This window comes from Henckelia pumila, chromosome 2, assembly GCF_033568475.1.
Source record: "Henckelia pumila isolate YLH828 chromosome 2, ASM3356847v2, whole genome shotgun sequence".
Taxonomy (NCBI): Eukaryota; Viridiplantae; Streptophyta; class Magnoliopsida; order Lamiales; family Gesneriaceae; genus Henckelia; species Henckelia pumila.
This window is the reverse complement of record NC_133121.1, coordinates 158,080,893-158,102,061: the sequence shown is the minus strand read 5'-3', so window position 1 is coordinate 158,102,061 and position 21,169 is coordinate 158,080,893. Positions and strand designations below refer to the sequence as shown.

Below are 21,169 nucleotides of genomic sequence, written 5' to 3'. Positions count from 1 at the left end.
TTTATACCATAATTAAGCACAAAATTTTCAGATTTTAGCATAAAGTCTTTAGATTTTAAGCATAAATAAGCATAAATCAAGTACAATAATTAATCATTTAATTATTCAAGTTTAGTGGTCTAGGGAGCTATTGCAAAGAATCTTATGAATAGGAAGAAAAGACAATGTCAAGTTTGAGATTAGAAATTTATCACCAATTTGCTCTTATTTATTTCCCCTCATCCAATTATATATGCAAAAAATTTTTTATTTACAATTAAATTTTTTTAAAAAAACTATTTGCTTCCTATCCGCTGGTACACATCAGGCTGAGCATAAAAAAAAATCCTTTTCCAATCTGAAAACAAAACCCTAATTTTCTAATAGCCTGCGAAGACGATGGCGGTAGACGCGGCGACGCAACCCAGCAAGTTGAGATGGGGCGAACTGGAGGAGGACGATGGAGAGGATTTAGATTTCCTGTTGCCGCCGAAGCTGGTGTTGGGACCGGACGACAACGGGATAAAGAAGGTGGTGGAGTATAAGTTCAACGATGAAGGGAACAGGGTGAAGATAACGACCACCACACGCATCCGCAAACTGGCCAACGCTCGACTCAGCAAACGCGCCGTGGAGCGCCGCTCCTGGCCCAAGTTTGGCGACGCTGTGCACGAGGACGTTGGCAGCCGCCTCACCATGGTTTCCACTGAAGAAATTCTCCTCGAGCGCCCACGTGCCCACGGTATTCATTTTGGAATTGTGAGATTAATTTGCTGATTTTAATACCTGTTTTATGGTGAATTCTTATTTGCTGCTATGTGCTTTACTTGATACATCAAACCTTGTCAATTTTGTCATGATTCGGAATTCGGATGTTTACACATGTTTCAAATATCTAAATTTCGAAGGACCCTGCTTGTGGGGGCAATCAGGAAGCATACCATAGATGTGGTGGGTGAAAAGAAGTTCCAGACTCTGTGGATATGATTTTTTTTTTTCCCTTTCTTGTTTTAGTATTGTTGCTGTTACTCATGGAAACTAGAGAATAAGGTAGGAGAATAATATTACCGCTACACAACTTATGTTTGTGAGGTGATTAATTACAAAAGGTTCTAAGTAGTTAGACATAGATTAAATGATGTGATACATGAAAACTGCCTTTAATTTTCTAAATTGAATTTCTGTCTCTTGTTTAATGAACGAACTCAGTTTATGTAGCAGAGCTGGTATGAGTTTCAGGAGGATTTCCTAAGGTTGCTCTTGGATCGATGGATTTGATTTGGAGGGTGAGATTTGATTTGGCGAATGATTTGAAAGATGGATTTCAAATAACACCTGTTTTGTGTGTATTTGGGCGTCATTTGAAGTCCACAGCAATCTATTGGAATAGTGGATTTGAAATTTACTCCGATTTTGTCCATTCAAACAAGTCAAGGATTTTGAAATCAATGCGATTGAAATCCATCGTCTCAAATCAATCAATCCAGACACAGCCTAAATTTTATTTCAATTTCTTTGTCTAACCGATCTATTGGGAAGGATTTTTCGGATTGTGGGTTTTGACAATCTATTCATCGGTTTTGGTGCTAAAAGAAATTACTCTTAGGATCATGTCCAACTGTTGATATCGCGACCAAAAGTTCTTCAATCACCTTAACTCACATTTGTCATTTCAATTTATTGGTTTTAGTATCTTGGTTCTTCTTGTTCTTAATTATCCCTTATCCTCCATTTCAATGTTTCCTGAAGGCTGAAAATAGTGGAATTAGATTGTTTGAGTTTTTTTTTTTTTTTTTAAATCAAAACCTGTTACAATGACGAAATGAGATATAGAGCCTGTGCACTAGATCGTGATGAAATACTGTGTCACGCGCTAATGTAAAAAATATCCCCTTTCACTTTCAAGAAGATAAGATATTTTTCTGCAGGCAAATATGCTGTGCCCTTTTTTTCTTGGTTTAACCATACAACTTGCAAATTGATGAATGGAAAAATAGGTACCAAGCAAGAGGAAACTACAGGTTCCGGAGATCCTTTTTCCCAGATTGGGAAAGGCGGAGCTGTTCTCATGGTTTGTAGGACCTGTGGGAAGAAAGGTGATCACTGGACGTCAAGATGTCCTTACAAGGATCTTTCTCAACCAAGTGAGACCTTCATGGATAAGTTACCATCCGAAACTGCTACTGCTACACCGGGTGCTACGAAGGGAGCATATGTTCCTCCAAGCATGCGAAGTGGTAATACTGAGAGGAGTGGTACAGACATGAGACGCAGGAACGAAGAAAACTCGGTTAGAGTCACTAATCTTTCGGAAGACACTAGAGAGGCTGATTTACATGATCTGTTCCGCCCTTTTGGTGCTGTCAGCCGAGTTTATGTTGCCATTGATCAAAAGACAGGGACCAGCAGAGGTTTTGGTTTCGTCAACTTTGTGAGCAGAGAGGATGCTGAGAGAGCTATCAACAAACTGAATGGATATGGTTACGACAATCTTATCCTTAGAGTCGAATGGGCTGCTCCCAGGGCAAACTAGTTATCTGGGAGAACTCGTGGAATAAGTCTTTTCAGACTCGACCTTATAAGACTTGATTATCAGGGATATGTTCTATTTACATTGGATGTGATTTTGATGCATTATCAGCCATTTTGATCTTGTTTTGGAGGTTTTATATCCTCAAGACCTCAAATCCTCAATGTTGCAATTATTTTGGTTAAACCAATTTTTTTACTTCACACACATTATATTTTATTTGCAAAATTTATATATGTATATATGCATGTTTTATATATAAATAAATAAATAATATTATTGTTAAAAAAAAATTATTTAATAATACGATATTGTTTAACCCGTTCTGTGCCGAGGGGGTTTTTTATTTTAATTTTTTTAAAAAAATTAATTTTAAAAATACCCTAAGATGTGGGAGCGTGCAGAAATACCAATGTTCTAGCTGTCTAGGAGTGGTTTAGGCGGTTTTTTTTAAAGCCTAAATAATAAAATATATTTTGGGATGTTCATGAGTTTTATTATAAATATAATTTTTATGTCTTATGTTTTTCACTTTTTATACGAAACTCTTATAAAATTTTAATAATAATAATAATAATAATAACAACAACAACATAGATATTAATAGATATCAAGTCTTCATGCGTAATATGAGATTTAATTTTTTTCTTGACTTTTTTTTTCTGCGATTCTTCGTTCATTCTGTGTTTGTTTTGTTGCGTCGCGTATCTCTTTTTAAGTTTTTGATTTTTAATTTTTTTATATAAAAATAGTAAAGGGCGCCGCCTAGGCGGGAGATTAGGCCGACGACGGCTGGAGGCATAGCCTAGCAAAAAAACGAGGCATTGAGCAATAGCCTATAGCCTAGGCGCCGCCTTTTAAAACACTGAGAAATATTGCAAAACGCTGAGCGTCCGCTCCTACTGACAGCAGACATATGGCAAATATATATTTTTTGTTTATTTTATTTTATTTATCAATTATTAATTATATACTTTACAAATAATATTATACCATCTATTATTTTTTGTTATCAATTATAGTCCAATTTGTTGAGTGTGTTTGGAATCAAAAAATATTTTATTTTGAATTTTTTTAAAAATAAAAGTTGTAATAATTTTACTTTGAAATAATATACTAATTTTTTTTATTTGAGTTATTTGAAAAATATTTTGAAAAGCTATTATTTTTTATTAATTATATTATTAGTAAATATTTTTTTTAATATCTATTATTTATTTTCTTATCAACCTTTGTTATTTTTTTCTCAAAAAAATTTGAATTTGTAATTTTAATTTTTGACTTGATGATCTATTAAAATATTATTAGGTAACAAAAATAAAAAAGTGTAACATAATTATTTTTGTAAAAAATATAATTACAATTGACACTAAAGTATAATATTTTTATATGTTGAATATATATTTTAAATCAAATTCATGAATTATCAATTATATGTTAGTGCTTGTTCTTGCACTCAACGATATCATGAACTCATATAATGATTAAACGATCATTATAAAATAATTGATAATTAAATATGTTTATTTAATTTAGATTAAAATTAAATTGGTTTACTCGATTTTTTAATTAGACTGATTTTTTTGTCTAAAGAATTGAAGGGCCTCCACTGACACCACAAACCCAAACAAATTTAAAATAAGTGGTAACCACACTAACGAAATTTTTAACTAAAAAATTAAAAAATTTTAATTAAAAAATAATATAAATTAAATTTAAATTTTATATATTCAAAAATAAGTTTGATAAATAAATGTTTATTTAGTTTAACCAAAATGCAACCAATACACGATTATGTGCCAGTGGAGGCCCTTTCATAAAATGCAACCAATTTTTATGTGTATCAATCACTTGCACAGATTCGTATATTGGTTGCATTTTGGTTAAACTAAATAAACATTTTTTTTTATCAAACTCATTTTTAAATATATAAAATTTAAATTTAATTTCCTTTTAGTATATTATCTCAAGATAAAATTATTATAATTTTTATTTAAAAAACACTTCAAAATAAAATACTTTTTTTTTTCCAAATGCACTCAACAAAATTTAACTATAATTGATAACAAAAAATAATAGATGATATAATATTATTTGTAAATTATATAATTAATAATCTATAAAAAAATAAAAAAATTTGCCACATAGGCAGCTCCTTTGACTATGATAGCGGACGCTGCCTGTAATTGTCAGCGGCTACTGACAAGATTTTGTAATATTTTTGTACGCTTTCATATGTTGGGATATTTTGAAAATTAAATTTTTTTAAATTAAAAATAAAAAACCCCATGCCGAGGCTATTGATCCTCATAAAAGTATTGATTCTCGCCCTTTGGAAGTTTTTAGTCTAAAACCTTAACATTTAAATATGTTGTTGTTGATGTTGTCAGGATTATTATTATCCTAATATTCAAAAGTAACATTTCTATCATTATCGTTATTTAATTTAACAAAAATAATTTAAAATTAAAACGAACCTTTTTTATTTTTGATAATGAACTAACCTATTTTCAAATTTAGAGATTTTGTTTTGAACCCGTTTTGTATTTAAAAAAAAAAAGAAGAAGAAGAAATTACATCCAAGTGATACCTGAAATTTTGGTGCATTTTACAACGAGGAGACGTTAGATTTTAGATCACAAAATTTTATCCACACGAGAAAATGAAAAATAACACAAATAATAAAAAAAAACACTAAAAAAAAAATGGAAAACAAATAAGAAAGAATACAAAAGGTGTGTGGGAGGCAGCTCTGTTCTGCCTTTCGGTGGATTTTCTTTTCACCCTACAAGGCCAGCGAACCCTCCTCTTATCGCTCCTTTCCTCATCTCATTATCATAATTTTCATCTACTCCCCAGAAAAATTCACCCTTTCAGTAGTTTCAAAATTCAGAAACTGTTGATTTCATCTTGCATTTCAAGTTGATTGAGTAGAAAAAGGAAAAAAAAGAAGAAGAAGAAGAAGAAGAAGAAGAAGAAGAAAGCCATGGATGCTAATTGTTGGGCTGACCGTCTGTCTTCTGCCTCCAATTCCTATAAATCAGTTTTGCAATCTCGATCTGGTTACTGCTTTATCTTAATTTTTTTAATTTTATTTTTGTTAATTGCCATTTCGGTTTTTTTTTTAATTGTTTAATAGGTGTAGTTTTCTTGTTCAGATTGGATTTTTATGGATTTTTGTGCTTTCGGGTACATATATATGTTAAACATTGAATAAATTTACCTAGGATTTGCTAAATTCACATGTCTTTTTTAATTTTTTCGACATGTTATTGTTTTGGTCGGAGTAATGGATTCAAATATAGTTGAGCCGTTTTTTTTCCTTTTTAGTTTAGGGGTTGTGTTTTGGGGCATTGCATAGGATGAATGTGGGGATGAAAAGGCTGAGTCTTTACTCAGGTTTTGTTTCAGTTTATAAAATAAATGTATCTTCTGAAGCTAAATTATAAAAATTTTCTTGTGCATGTCTTTGCTTGTAATCTTATCTCTTACATGAGGTTTTGATGGGTTTTGTACCTGGATGCCATGCCAGGGATGAAATGGGACGGTTTTGATGCAGAATTGTTGATGGGGTTTGAGAAAATCGAGGCAGATGACGATAAAAGGGAGGAGTATATCTGCCCTTTCTGTTCGCAATATTTTGATATTATCGGACTCTGCTGCCACATTGATGATGAGCATCCTGCAGAAGCCAAGAATGGGGTAATGTTTGCTATTGTGGGTACTAAATGGTGCAGAATTAATAATCAGATAACCTAAGTAGTATATTAATATGCTACTTGTTAATGGACACCTCTCTGACTTGGCTTAACTAAGTTGAGAGAGATGATTTATTTGTCTTGTTACCAGAAAAGATGACATTGTAAGTACAGAGAAAAGCTTCTCTTCTTACTGTTTGATTTCCATGATAAAATGGAGTCTAGAGAATTTACTCTAAGATGTGAACGAGAGACTTTACCAGTAATATTGGTATGTTCTTTGTGCTGTATTCAGTACTTCGCCGTTGAAATGATTTGACTTTCTTGGGCAATCTTGAAAAAATTATCTTGAAAGTAAATGCCTCTGGACTCTTGAGCACTTGTTCTTTTAGTTTTTCTATTTGCAAAAGATATATTATGTAGTGATTGTTCGGATGTTCCTGTTGAGGTAATTAAAGTTGGTATGCTTCATGCAGGTGTGTCCAGTTTGTTCGATGAGAGTGGGTGTCAACATGATTGCTCATATAACTTTGCAACATGGGAACATCATTAAGATATCCTTTTTCATTAATCATTAGTTTGTTCGTTTACTCTTCTGGCCCTATTTGTATATCAGTTGACATTTCATTCTTTTTTCTGTATTTTGATTCTTCAACTGATTTTTTCATCCCGGTGTTGAGGCATTCCATGTATTCCATTTATATTATATGGTTGAAGAACTGATGTATGCTCCCTGAATTCCTTGACTACTGATTACATGCAGCGTGATAGAAAATCAAGAAGAGCTGGTTCACATTCAACACTTTCTTTGTTGAGGAGGGAACTGAGAGAAGGGAATTTGCAGTCCCTTTTTGGAGGGTTGGCCACCATAGTTTCTTCTGGCAGCACAGCACCGGACCCACTCTTATCATCGTTCATTGTGCCGATGGTTGAAGATTTAGAAAGTGTTCCATCACATTCTGCAATTGAATCAGAATTGTCCCAGAAAAATACTAGCAGTAGCATTTTAGATAGGTAATGGATTACTTTTTTACTGAGCTTTTATTCTGGTACTATTGGTCTATCACCTTTAAGGAATCGATAATGGGAAACAGCTTAACTGTTTGAACAACCTTGTCTAATGTTTTCTTGATCATTCTGTCCATTAAGCAGTTGAATTTTATTTTATCCTATTCAAATTTGTGTTACTTTGTTTGTAAAGGATCACGGTGTTACGGACCCAATAGATCAAACAGGCCCAAAAGAAGGCCAAGCCCTTATCCTATGAATAATCAGAAGGATCTAGATTGGGGAGAGGGAATAAATAGAGAAGAGTTGGTTTGGGAGGTGGGTTTTACGTTTATTCTGTTGATTAAGACTAGTCATATTATCCTTATCCTCTTGTAAATGGTCTAAACCCTTGGCTGAGTGGTAGTTAATACTCATATTATCATATTCAATTTTAGTTTTATTTGTGTTTGGGTTGTTAGGAAATATCTTCTTAACACACGGGCATGCTACAAATAAAAAAATGATTTATTGGATTAAAAAATATATATCATGGTTAATTTTCTTTTTTAGCTCATCTTGGCATCTCTCAGCGAAAGTAGGTTTTATGACCAAAGCTCATAAATAATGTGTCACACGTGTTTCTTGCTGTAGAGTATTCTCACTCTCTAAACTGATAATATATCGAGGTTCATCTAGATCTTCTGAACCTCGTTCATATCATTGCTGTGTCATACTTTGTCATGTTTATTGCTTCCTTATGATTTCATATAATTTGTGTCTTAGTTGGAATTTTTATGGACACTCTGGAAAGATGTAATAAGATGTTTTTTGGCTAGGTTTCTTATCAAATCTTACATTGATTCAAACATTTATTTAAAAAAGTTGGGCTAAATCAACGACAAAGTATCTGTTGGAGATATTTGAGGAAGTATTTTTGCTCAATTTATCTGCTCTTTTTCAGTAAGGATGTTATCCATATCACAAATAGCAGTTACTCCCAAGTTATTGAATCGAATCAATGAATCCATGATGAAATATAAGAGGCATCTCAAAATAATTGTTGTTGCTTTTGTTTTGCATTTGGGAAACATTAGGATCCAAGTATGCAGAACAAAAATTTCCTTATGGTGCATTTGTCTCTACTTGTTTCTTATTTTCTTCTTCTTACTCCCTTAGTGAGCTTATAATGATCCACCTTACATTGGTATTTACTTTCTTCGGATGATTACAGATGCACCATATTCAGTTTTCTTATTGTGATTAGAGTCGGCCTTTATTCTGCTACAGTTCCATAAGACTTGGGATAAACCTTTGAGACCGGGACAGGAAGTTAATATAGATGTCATTCAAGTTTTGATTATGTCTGGTTGATTAAGTTATAACTCTTATGTAATTATCTGCTGGACGTTATTCAATTTGTACGTTATATCTGGTTAATATAGATATGTATTTTAGCATAAACAGAAGTACTGTCACAAACATAGTCCTGAATCCATTCGAAAAGATCCTTGAAGTCCTGTATGGATTTTGATGTCTGCATATTCTATTTTGATTTCCAGAAAAGTCGTTGAGGCGCCCTTATCCTTCAAAGATAAGGAGGAGAAAACGAAGAGGTGCGACTTTGTTCAAGGAATGCTGTTGTCTATGATGCTGGACGATAATTTATAAGGTCCTGATGCTTATGTTGCTCTAATAACTTGGTGAAAAGGCTTGATGGACAGCTATCTGCAGCAACTATGCTCGGGTGCCAATACTGTAAGTGGATTAAGTTTGTAACAATTGTGATAAATGTTTTGTGTAGCATTAGTGGAAGACTAGTAGATGCGGGTTCGTAGACTACCGTTTGATTTGCTTTCATGCTTTGATAAAGAAAATGGTATAATTCGGATATTATTTATATGCCTTCCCATAGCATCAACACGAATTTGAGCTTGATGGTTGTGTCGCCATTCTTCGAGTTGTTGAGGTGAACTAAGTGTGGTGTTATGCGCTAATCTAGAATAACACCTGAGAGCTTCAAGAAATGAAGACTATTGTACTCGAATGTTTTATGAAATGGTCAGACTTATAACCAACTGATTATTAGGCATTAAGGAAGATGGGTGAGGTATGGCCGAGTTGATGATATTTGGTCCATCAGATGATTTGCGTGGGAACTTTTTTGGTTGGTTATTTTATGTAGATCACAATATATTTTTCTTATGATCGTTGTGATCTTGGTGTGTTCATAATTAACAGGAAAATGTTCTCATCCGGCAAGGTCTCCGTTACTGTGGCCGTTTCGAATGAATTCTAACGCTATGACAAGATCAAAATTGAAAAAGTTAGTAAAACACAAAATGAATTCTAACATTATGAGAAGAACAAAATTTAAAAAGTTAGTAAAACTTAAAGAAAAAGGCTTACTTTTGAAATTTCTCTCCCAAGACACGTGGCAGTTTTTAAGAGGATGAGAAATATTTGAAAAGTTTTCAAAACAAATTTTGGAAACCTGTAATAGATAAGTATTCGAAACTGGATTTTTTTTTTAAAACCCAACTTATGAAAAGTCACTTTGTTAAATCCATCATGCATCCAACTGCATCTATACAAGCACGTACCTTATGAGATTCATGATTCAAGTGTGGGTGCCCAAAGGTCTAATCCTTTTTGGACCCAAATATATGTGGGGACTATGTTATTCAACTTTGTGCTTGCATGTACAAGGAGGAGCAGGAAATTTACAATCATCCATATGATATCTAAACAATGGCTGCTCTAGACACATGACTGGAGAAGCACGACTGCTCACTCAACTGAACTTCTTACAGGAACTAAAATCACTTTTGGTGATAATTCTACGGGTAGAACCGTGGGTAAATGTAAGATTATGCACGGTAACATTGTCATCGAAGATGTATTGCTTGTTGAAAATCTAAGATATAATCTGATAAGCATCAGTCAACTGTGTGATAGAGGCTACTCAGTCGAGTTCATGAAACACAGTTTCCTGGTCAAATCTTCTACTGGTGATCTTTTCTTAACAGAAAACGGGATGGAAATACCACAAAGTCAATTGCATAGATGAACCAGTCAAGCCAATATGCTTTGTAGCTGCAAATCATCATAAGAACTGGTTATGACACAAGCTACCGAACCACCTAAACTTCAAGGTTATTGCTAGTCTGAGCAAACATGCCCTGGTCATTGGTCTGTCGAAATTAGATTTTAATAAAGATAAATTATGCTCAACATGTCAGCATGGGAAGCAAGTTAGGTCATCATTTAAAAACAAAGGGTGTAATTCATCAACTCGAAACTTGAAACTGCGACTCATGGACTTGTTTGGTCCTATCCCGGCGATCAGATTAGGGGGGAATGAATTATACTATAGTTGTGGTAGATAACTACTTGTGTTTCACCTAGTTAATTTTTCTAAAATCAAAAGATTAGACTGATTCTCAATTGATAAAGCTTTTCTTTCAAACATTTTTTTAAATGAAAAATCTTTTGGGATTGACAAAATTAAGAGTGTCAGTGTAACTGAATTTATCAATCAGGCTTTGTCTTCATTTTTGGATCATCATGGAACCAACTTAGAGGGGATGAAATATACTCTTTGAACGCTTGGTGAAATATCTTGATAGATCACTAGATTTGTAGTAACTCGTACCCTGTTTTAAGTTAATTAAATGTTAAGCATGATTAAAGGTTACTAAATCCATAATCAAGAGATTAAATGAGATTAAAAATAATTGAATTGTGTGTTAAAAATATGTATTAGTAAATATCGAGTGATAGACGATATTAAAATACATATTTGATTTTTATAGCACACATGCATTGAAATAATTCAAACCGGGTCAATTTTAACCCCGAATAAATAAAAGAGTACGTACATTTAAACACGTGTACACATATTATATTGTTATACGATATATATTCATATATATCACGTTTCTCTCTCCTAGTCATCACATCAATTCATCGCCATCACTATCTTCTTCTCTCTCCCGTAACTTTTTCTCTCTCCACCACCGCCATCCTTTTGTCGTCGTATCTCCGTCACCGGTCGTCGAAACTCGAAACCAAATATACGGTTGGAATCCTCGTGACGAGAGCTAGCTATTGATACCCATATTGCAAGGTTTTATCGCATCACCTGAAACTCAAATTTCGGCAGCCGCCACTTCGCCGCCGTAAGTTGCCGAAAACGTGAAATTGATTGATGAGTTTTGTTCCTTATGTCGTAAGTTTCGTTTTGATATAAATATTGTGCAGAAAATCCGCAACTCCGACAACCGTCGTTTTCCAGCTGCCGCCGTCGTCGACCGCCGCCTGTTGCCGTCGTCGGCCGCCGTTCAGATTAGGGTTGATCTTGTTTAGTTGTTGGGGCTTGTTTCGAAGCATTAAGATATAATTTTGAACCTAGAGTTTTGACATCAATGGGCTAACGACGGATGAAGTTATGGTTCGGGAATCCTATTAAGAAATAGGAGTATCTGCTAGCTTAGTTAAGGCTTGTAGATCATGATTAGTGATACAGTAAATATTTTATTGTAGGCTTGGAATCTATGTCCTGACGTAGACTCGAACTATTACGTAGAAAGTACGTAAATATTGACTGAGATAGCCATCGAGTATGCATGTTTATATGTTGCATTTTACGTGACATGATTATGTGGCATGAGATATGTTTTACTGTTTTTATATTCATATGTCATGTACACATCTCATATGATTCAAGAATGTTGTTCTCTTGGTTTCACGTTCAAGCACAAGAAAAGAAAGAATGGAATTCGTTTGTATAAGATTCTATCTGAGCCATTATTGTACTCTAGGATCAGAGATGCTCAGATGTCTGATGTTAAGACCCAGCGATTGGCACGTCTAGTATAGTAGTTCGGTTCTATTTTACAAGATTAAGCGACTAAATTGCAAAATGAGCTCGGCAGGATCGGACAGTCCGATACAGGAATGGAACGTCTGAACCCAACCATTGAGGTGTCAACTTGGTATTGACACATGGTGGAGATCGGACCGTCCGATCTAGTGATCGGACCGTCCAATGTGTTGGCGGGGCAGGTGTCAACAAGATCATGCCACGTGGCCAGCATGCAAGATCGGAGCGTCCGAATAGGGGTCCAAATTCCTCATTTTGAAATGCAAAATTTCCTCTCATCTCCCTTAATGGCTCTATTTTAAGGGCTTCGGAACTCTTTCTTTAAGAGTTGGAGTTGGAATTAGTATTTTTTTTATATAGCGGACAGTGTCCGCAGCAGTAGCCAGGTGGCGGAGCTCTGGCAAGGCGTCCAGGGGTCGTAGCTAGGCTATGCGCAGGCTCTGGGACATGCGACATCAGCGGGCTGACGACGGATGAAGGTATGACTTTGGTTCCCTATAGTAAATAGGGAGTATGCTATAGTTTAATTAAGGCTTTTAGAGCCTAGTTGATATGAATTCTCGTTGTATGGAAGACAAAAACGATTATAATGAATCGCACCCTCAATCCAATAACAAAAAGAAATCAAAGAAGTTGCCCGATCTTTAAACAAGTAACGAATTTGGATTATTCACCTCTAGTTTACTTGAAACTAGTAACAAACAATCACGATAGAAAACAACCAATAATTCAGTTGGACTTTCAAAGGAACCTATTTTTGACAACTCAAGTGAAAATCGATTGACAAACGCCACAAAGTTTTGACACTTTGATAAGTTTGATTTGAATTAAAGAAAAAACTTCAACAAAATTCTAGAGAGAATTTTTAATTTATGAATATCAAAAGCTGAATTATTGTTAATGAAAAATAAACAAAGTATTTATAGTTTACAATAAAAAATATAACAAAATATTGTCTAAAGATGTCAAATATATCATCTAGAAAGTTTCCTAGTAGGTCTAAAACACTTAAAATAGACAAAAATATAAAAAAAATATGACTTAAACCACGCACATACACAAACACGCCGAAGTGTGTGTTTTTTCTCGGAAATTCTCGCTCGCTCGAGCGGACGAAACCCGCGCTCGAGCGGAAAACTCTTTGTCCCGCATTTTCTCCCAGGCTCGCTCGAGCGAGAAATTTTCTGCCCAAATTTTTTTATGAGGCTCGCTCGAGCGGCAGAATGTTGCGCTCGGGCGAGACGTATTCTGTCCGAAAATTAATTTGTTCTCTTTTTTCAACTTTTAACACTTCAATGACGCATAAGCAACTCCAAAACTGATTTTCAAGTGTTCCAACTCCATCTTGATAATTTAACATCAACATTTGAAGTGCCTTCTGGAATTTGTTAGCTCAGCTCCTCGTTATCGGTCCACTTGGCAACTCCAATGGATCTCGAACTCTCCTTGCCACCGGATCCACATACGAGTTATCCATGATCGCATCATCCTCCCCTTCTTGAAAATGATTTGTCTTCAAATCTCGCTCATCTCCTACATCAAACAAAGATAAGTCAGAAACATTAAATGTAGTACTCACATTATACTCACTTGGAAAATTTAGTTTGTAGGCATTGTCGTTTATTCGATCCACGACTTGAAAAGGACCATCTCCTCAAGGTAACAACTTTGAACGCCTCTTCTCCGAAAAACACTCTTTTCTTAAGTGCAACCAAATCCAATCACCCGGTTCAAACACAACCTTCTTTCTTCCCTTGTTCGCTTGCTTAGTATACTGCAAATTCTTTTTCTCTATATTTTCACGTACTTTCTCATGCAAGCTCCTCACAAATTCAGCTTTCTTCTTCACATCCATATTAACCCTTTCATTCATAGGTAAAGACATTAAATCCAACAGAGTCAATGGATTAAAACCATAAACAATTTCAAATGGCAAATAACTCGTAGTAGAATGTACACTATGATTATAAGCAAACTCAATAAATGAAAAACAATCTTCCCAATTTTTCAAGTTCTTTTTAACAATAGAGCGCAACAAATTTCCTAGAGTTCTATTTACTACCTCAGTTTGACCATCAGTTTGTGGATGACAACTAGTAGAAAATAATAAATTAGTCCCAAGTTTACACCACAATGTTTTCCAAAAGTAACTCAAAAACCGAGTATCTCTATCAGACACAATACTCTTAGGCATGTCATGCAATCTCACAATCTCATTAAAGAACAAATCTGCAACATGCGAAGCATCATCAGATTTATGACATGCAATAAAATGTGCCCTTTTAGAAAACATATCAACCACAACATAAATAGAATTCCTCTCCTTCTTAGACCTCGTTAACCCAAGAACAAAATCCATAGAAATATCTACCCATGGTTCACTAGGTAATGGAAGTGGAGTATATAATCCATGTGGTTGTGTTCTAGACTTTGTCTTCTTATAAGTCACACACCGCTACACATTTTCTCAACATCATGTTTCATATGTGACCAATAAAAATGTTCATGCAAAATTTGATATGTTTTAGCCACTCCAAAGTGTCCCATTAAACCACCACTATGCGATTTCCTAATTAGCAATTATCTAATTGAAGACCTAGGAATGCATAATTTATCTTCCTTAAACAAATAACCATTATTCATGTAAAACTTATCATTTGGACCATGCATACAAGACTCATAGATCACACCAAAATCAACATCACTCACATACAACGCTTTCACATGTTCAACCCCAAAAATTTAGAATCTAAAGTAGTTAAGAGTACGTACCTTCGTGACAACGCATCCGCTACCACCTTCTCCTTACCTTGCTTGTATTTGATTATATAAAGAAAAGTCTCCACGAACGCTACCCATTTGGCATGTCGCTTATTCAATTTCCGTTGCCCCTTGAGATGCTTCAATGATTCATGATCCGTATGAATCACAAACTCTTTTGACCTAAAGTAATGCTGCCATGTCTCGAGTACCCTCACCAACGCATAAAACTCCTTGTCATAGGTGAGATAATTCAAAGATGCTCCACTCAACTTCTCGCTAAAATACGTCACTGGCTTTCCCCCTTGTGTCAAGACACCTTCAATTCTTACACCTGATGCATCACATTCACTCTCAAAAGTATTAGTAAAATCAGACAAAACAAATAAAGGAGCATTAATTAACTTTTGTTTAATGATATTAAAAGACTTCTCTTGCTCCTCGCCCTAATGGAATGGAACATTTTTCTTGATAACTGTCGTCATGTGTGCCGCCAATGTGCTAAAATCCTTCACGAACCTCCAATAAAAACTCGCAAGCCCATGAAAACTTCGAACTTAACCAATTGACGTAGGCGTCGGCCAATCTCGAATGGCGCTTACCTTTTCTTCATTAACTCTCACACCTTGTGCACTCACAACAAAACCAAGAAATACGAGTTCGTTTGTATAAAACGCACACTTCTTCAGGTTAGCATATAAATGTTCAGCACGCAATGTGATTAATACAACTCTCAAATGCCCCACATGATCATCCAAGTTTTTACTATACACCAATATATCATCAAAATACACAACCACAAATTTTTCAATGTATGCACGCAAAACATGATTCATTAGACGCATAAAAGTACTAGGTGCATTAGTTAAACCAAAAGACACAACCATCCATTCATACAAACCATACTTTGTTTTGAACGCAGTTTTTCACTCATCTCCCTCTCTCATCGTAATTTGATGATAACCACTCTTAAGATCAATCTTTCTAAACACACTAGCACCATGAAACTCATATAACATATCATCTAGTCTAGGAATATGATGCCTATACTTAATGGTAATGTTATTTATAGCCCTACAATCAACACACATATGCCAAGACCCATCTTTCTTAGGTATCAACAACACAGGTACATCACATGGTGACATCGACTCACACACAAAACCTTTATCTAGAAGTTCACTTACCTGGCGTTGTAGCTCTATAGTTTCCTCCGGGTTGCTCATATAAGCTGGAAGATTTGGCAATGCACTTTCGGGTACCAAGTCGATTTGATGTTCGATCCCCCTCAAAGGTGGTAATCCTTGAGGTAAATCTTCCGGGAATAAGTCTTCAAATTCCTGCAAAAGAGAGACAACATTGCTCGGAAGATTTCCGGCTATATCACTTGTGTTTAGGAGCACCTCCTTATAGAAAATCAACACAAGTGGAGTATGTGTATGTAAAATCTCTTGCAACTCACTTTTTTGGGACATACATATTTTTTTATCGGTCTCTTTTCTTTCAATCTTTTTTTCTTTCATTCTTTTTTCTAAGGTCATCTCACTTTTTTGATCACACTTTTTTTTCGGCCTCTTCTCTATTTTTTTTTTCAAAAGATCCTCCAATACTTGCTTTGGAGTTATAGGTAACAATACAATATGCTCCCTTTTCAAAGTAAATGAATAACGATTTTTAAAGTCATCATGTACCACTCTCCTATCAAATTGTCATGGCCTACCAAACAAAATATAACAAGCTTGCATAGGTACCACGTCACACAACACTTCATCAACATACTTTCCAATAGAAAACGGTACCACAACTTTTTTGGCTACCCTTACCTCAGAACTATCATTGAATCACTGCAATTTATAAGGTTGAAGATGCTTTATAGTAGGCAAACTCAACTTCTCAACAAGCTCATAACTCGCTACATTAGTGCAACTACCACCATCAATAATAACACTACACACTTTATTTTTCACAAAGCATCTAGTATGAAATAAATTTTCTCTATGATTTTCTTCCTCATCCTTTTGTTACACATTCAAAATTCTCCTAGTCACCAACAATTCTCCAACAACCGCATCATACCTCTCATCATCGGGATTCTCCAACGCAGGCATATCATCATAATTCTCCTCATCACTCTCCGACTCAAACTCACCACAAGCATTCAAAATCATAATTTTTTTATTAGGACATTGACTAGAAATATGACCAACACCTTGACATCTAAAGCATTTGATATCTCTAGAACGATTATTAGGAGTTTCAGATTTACCTTGCACTCCTTGCTTTGGTGTCTCTTGCTTGGTGTCAATTTTTGGCTTGGACAGTGGCTTGACATCCTATCGTTTTACAACGTTTGGACGCCAAGAATGGGAAGAACCTCAAGTCGTAGGATTTGGACCCATGCCTTTCCTTTTGAGTTGTTGCTCCACTTTCATGGAAATTTGCACCATCTCCTCAAGATCCATGCACCATCTCCTCAAGATCCATGCAACGTCATCCTTAAGAAGAAAAATGGTACAACACACCCGAACAACATCACTCAGTCCCATGCGGCAAAAGATCTCCTCTAGCGATCGGATCCATCCCTCGGCCACCAATGGATCAGTAGTACCAGCAAAGTCCTTCGAATCCAACTTCCGAAACTGCTCAAAAGTATTCATTGGTCTAGCCCTAGGAGCAGCCTCAACATGCTGCTTAAGGATACGGGCCAAACCGGCTAACACCTGACCTCCAAGATCAGCGAGTGGAGGTGGTGGAGGTGCATCAGGACCACGATGGTGAGGCATCTAAACGCATTTCAGAAAATCCAATACTCAAATTCCATGCCTTAAGAAAAAGGTTTTTATTTAAACTTAAAACATGCTAAAATAATTTAAGAAACTAATGCCACTAATATGAACAAATAGCAATAAGCAAAACATAAATCTTACAGACTTCGAGGCGAGATCCCTTGAGTTTCGGCAATCGGCAGTAGGCTCAGCCCAAACTAAGACCGTGCTCTGATACCAACTGAAATGACCCTACACTCTATACTTAATTAAATAATAAAAGAAAATACGGATTTTTAAAAAATTTTGTCATGACTTGTTTGTAAGTAGACAAGCCAACCTGTCTCAAGCAACCATACGAGCATAAAAGACAAGAAGAAGATGTAGAAGAAAAAGAGGTTTCATACTACGACAGTCATCCATAAAGAAAAATAAAGGCAACCCACACGGTTGCAATAATATCGATAACAAACTTCAAATCATAAAAATTCAAGCACAGAAAAACACATCCTGACTAATATTGGAAGTACTCATAGGCAAATCCTTTATTTCAAAACAGAGTCTTAAGCGGAACTTAAAATAAAACAGCGACGGTCATAGGGCCTTGCACCGCCAGCGCCCTCAACCTCGAGGTTCCTGCCCCTCGGTCCCTAGGAACTCCTCCTCACCTGACAAACAAACAAGCATAGTGAGTCTAATGACCTAGCAAGTATAAACAGTGTAATAACAAGGGTTTAAAATAACTGCAGTAATACTCAAAATACTATACATAATATACTTGAAACCTAAGCTGTAAAAATGCGCATGCTACAAAAGAATGAGACAACATGTAAATGATGAACACACGCCAACTCACGCTATGAAACTCTTGAACCTTCTTAACTTAACTGAAACTCATGCATGACTGAAAACTGAATAAATTAAGACGAGTCAACTGATACTTAAACTGAAACTAAGAATTTAGATCCTTGAATTGTGACCCTCTGTTTTGATCGATCAATGGCTGTAGTGCACTATGCCGGCAAGACGCCGAGATTTCTCCCGACTGACGTTGCCCCTTTATGGCAAGGACACCGAAATTTCTCCTGGTCCTACATTGCCCTTCATGGCAAGGACACCAAGATTTCTTCCGGCCCCACATTGCCCTTCTATGGGTAGGGAAAACAAGATGTCTCCTGGCCCCTCCCAAAACCTCTGATTTGGCAAGTAAGCTGAGGCATCCCCCGACCTAACATTGCCCCTCTTGTCACAATCAATTCACTTCGTTCGAAAATATTTTTCTTTTCCTTCTTTGACTCGAGTAAAAAATACTAGGTATGCATGTATGGAAAAGACTTCCTTTGTAAACCTTTACTCGGCTTGAAGACGAGACTCACACACACGAATATGCAACTTTAGGAAATGCGAATCAACACAAAATTGTGGGCATAGGGTGGGAGAGTGGCTGCCCCTAGGTGTTAAGACTCATACTTAACTTTATTGCTCACAACCAAGGCATAACCCGAGCAATCGCACCCTAAAGCCCATATCTCATTCTTACCTTAACCGGATTCGATCCCGCTTGAACTGACACTCTCCATACACTATCAACAAGCCATAGGACTAGTTTGTAACTTCATTAGACCACTCAAACAATCCTATCAAAACTCAATTCCGGACAGCCCACTTTTACTCCTAAAATTCTGCACCGACACCTTAACTTCAAAGACCCATAACTCATTGAAATCTTAACCGAAACGAGTCCATTTTATACCGACGCGACCACAACATCATAACCTAGACCTAGGACCAGCCTTAACCACGCCCAGACCACGTTCAGATCCTCCCCTGCCCTGAAATCAGACTACCCTGCCCAAGGAGATCAACACCTTACACCCATTCTACTTGGAGAAAACCATCCCAAGCCCTTTTCCTTGCCTCTAACTCCTTCCAAACCACCAAACACACCTATAGATATGTCTTAGGACTTTCCACAAACATATAGGCAGCCCACAACCACACTCCAACTCCACAATTCAAAAACATCAATTTTATGCACCAAATACCTTGAATTCTTGAGAAATCAATGCAACCAATTGTCAAACATTAAAATACACTTCACATGCCTTAAAAACAGCCCAATCACCATGTAAAATTTGAAATTTAGGCTTGCATTGCTTCTGAATTCAAGAGGGAAAACATGCATTGAAACCCATCATTTTTCTCATCACATTGCATCATTCAACTCTCAATCATGAACATGTATGAAAATTTTGAAATTTAACATAACCCTAGCTGAAAAATCCCTAAAAAACCGAAGCCTAGTCTTGCAAAAACATGAGTCATTCGAAAATTATCAAGAAACATGGAAAGATGCTTAGCTAGCTTGCTTGAATGCCCAAGAAAATGAATATACTTGCCTTCATTTAAAATTACCCAAAGAATTCAAAAACAAGAGGGGAAGTAGATGGAAACTCTTGACCAACACCTAGAACAACCTCCCTAGAGGGTCTTCCGGCGACCGCGGTGGTAGCAGGAGGCGGCGGCGCGGCTGGAGCTCAAGGAAGGGAACGGCCGAACAAAAAAAAAAAGAGAATGGGAGAGGAGAGAAGAATGGGGCGGCTACTAAGGGCTTTGGGTGGATAGGGTTTGAAATAAAATGATTTAAGTGTTTTAAAAGTTGAGTGTGTAGTGTGTACATGTGTGAGTAAGCATAGGTGTAAGTATTTAAAAGTAGGTGTGAGTGTTGCTTTAATAGTACAATTTTTACCTACTAACTTACACTAATAAAATTTCTAAGTTTAAAAACCCCAAATTAAAAATATTAAATTGGGTTTTACTAATCCGGGTTTATGAAAATTCTAACTTTTGAAAAAGTTAAAGAATAAGCTCAATATTGCAATAATAAGAAAATGATTTCTGATACCCGGAAACTTCTAAATTTTAAACTCTCATCTAAATTCATCCTACCTCCCTACTAAATTTTTGTAAAACAACAAATCTTGGAATTTACCGCCGAAATCCACCATCGCCAAGCGCCGGAACCGAAAGCCACTGTATCAAAAATTTCAGTAATAAATATCTTAAAATATTTGAGCACTAGAACTTTAAAGGAAACTTAAGCAATTAATTCCAAGCAATTAAACTCATAATTATTAAAAAAAAGGAATTTTAGGCATGGAATTTAAATTATGAAATCTTAGGTTCTTTAATTACTCCCTCCCTAATAAGAAATTTCGTCCGCGAAATTAGAACTTACCAAATAGCTTTGGATAGCGAGTCCTAAAATCTGCCTCTGTCTCCCAAGTGGCCTCTTCATCTGAATGATTCAACCACTTAACCTTGACCATTGAAATAGTCTTGTTACAGAGTCTCCTCTCCTGCCTCTCCATAATCCGGTCAGGTCTCTCTTCATAAGTCATATGAGGCGATAACTAAAGAGGATCGAGGCTGAGCACATGAGAAGGATTCGAGATGTACTTCCTCAGCATGGATACGTGAAAGACGTTGTGTACTCCAGCAAGATTAGGCGGCAAAGCCACCCTATAGGCTAATGTCCCCACTCTGTCCAGAATCTCAAAAGGTC

At 35.9% G+C, this 21,169-nt stretch overlaps 2 protein-coding genes across 2 annotated transcripts; both read left to right on the top strand.

Moving 5' to 3' along the window:
* Window positions 1-297: 297 nt before the first annotated feature.
* On the top strand, window positions 298-2,721 carry LOC140881716 (uncharacterized). Its single transcript, XM_073287242.1, has 2 exons — window positions 298-721; window positions 1,977-2,721. The coding sequence occupies exons 1-2, from the start codon at window positions 379-381 to the stop codon at window positions 2,510-2,512; spliced, it is 879 nt and encodes a 292-aa protein (XP_073143343.1). The 5' UTR covers window positions 298-378; the 3' UTR covers window positions 2,513-2,721.
* A 2,530-nt stretch (window positions 2,722-5,251) lies between these two features.
* LOC140881894 (protein DEHYDRATION-INDUCED 19 homolog 6-like) lies at window positions 5,252-9,140 on the top strand. Its single transcript, XM_073287547.1, has 5 exons — window positions 5,252-5,571; window positions 6,042-6,211; window positions 6,684-6,763; window positions 6,967-7,221; window positions 8,757-9,140. The coding sequence occupies exons 1-5, from the start codon at window positions 5,496-5,498 to the stop codon at window positions 8,863-8,865; spliced, it is 690 nt and encodes a 229-aa protein (XP_073143648.1). The 5' UTR covers window positions 5,252-5,495; the 3' UTR covers window positions 8,866-9,140.
* Window positions 9,141-21,169: the final 12,029 nt, after the last annotated feature.

Bases quoted from the DNA above. Each gene is read 5' to 3' on its own strand.
- LOC140881716 (XM_073287242.1), top strand. From the start codon at position 379: ATGGCGGTAGACGCGGCGACGCAACCCAGCAAGTTGAGATGGGGCGAA. The intron at 722-1,976 runs GTATTCATTTTG...ATGGAAAAATAG, and splicing joins CGAGCGCCCACGTGCCCACG to GTACCAAGCAAGAGGAAACT.
- LOC140881894 (XM_073287547.1), top strand. From the start codon at position 5,496: ATGGATGCTAATTGTTGGGCTGACCGTCTGTCTTCTGCCTCCAATTCC. The intron at 6,212-6,683 runs GTAATGTTTGCT...TGCTTCATGCAG, and splicing joins CTGCAGAAGCCAAGAATGGG to GTGTGTCCAGTTTGTTCGAT. The intron at 6,764-6,966 runs ATCCTTTTTCAT...TACTGATTACAT, and splicing joins CATGGGAACATCATTAAGAT to GCAGCGTGATAGAAAATCAA.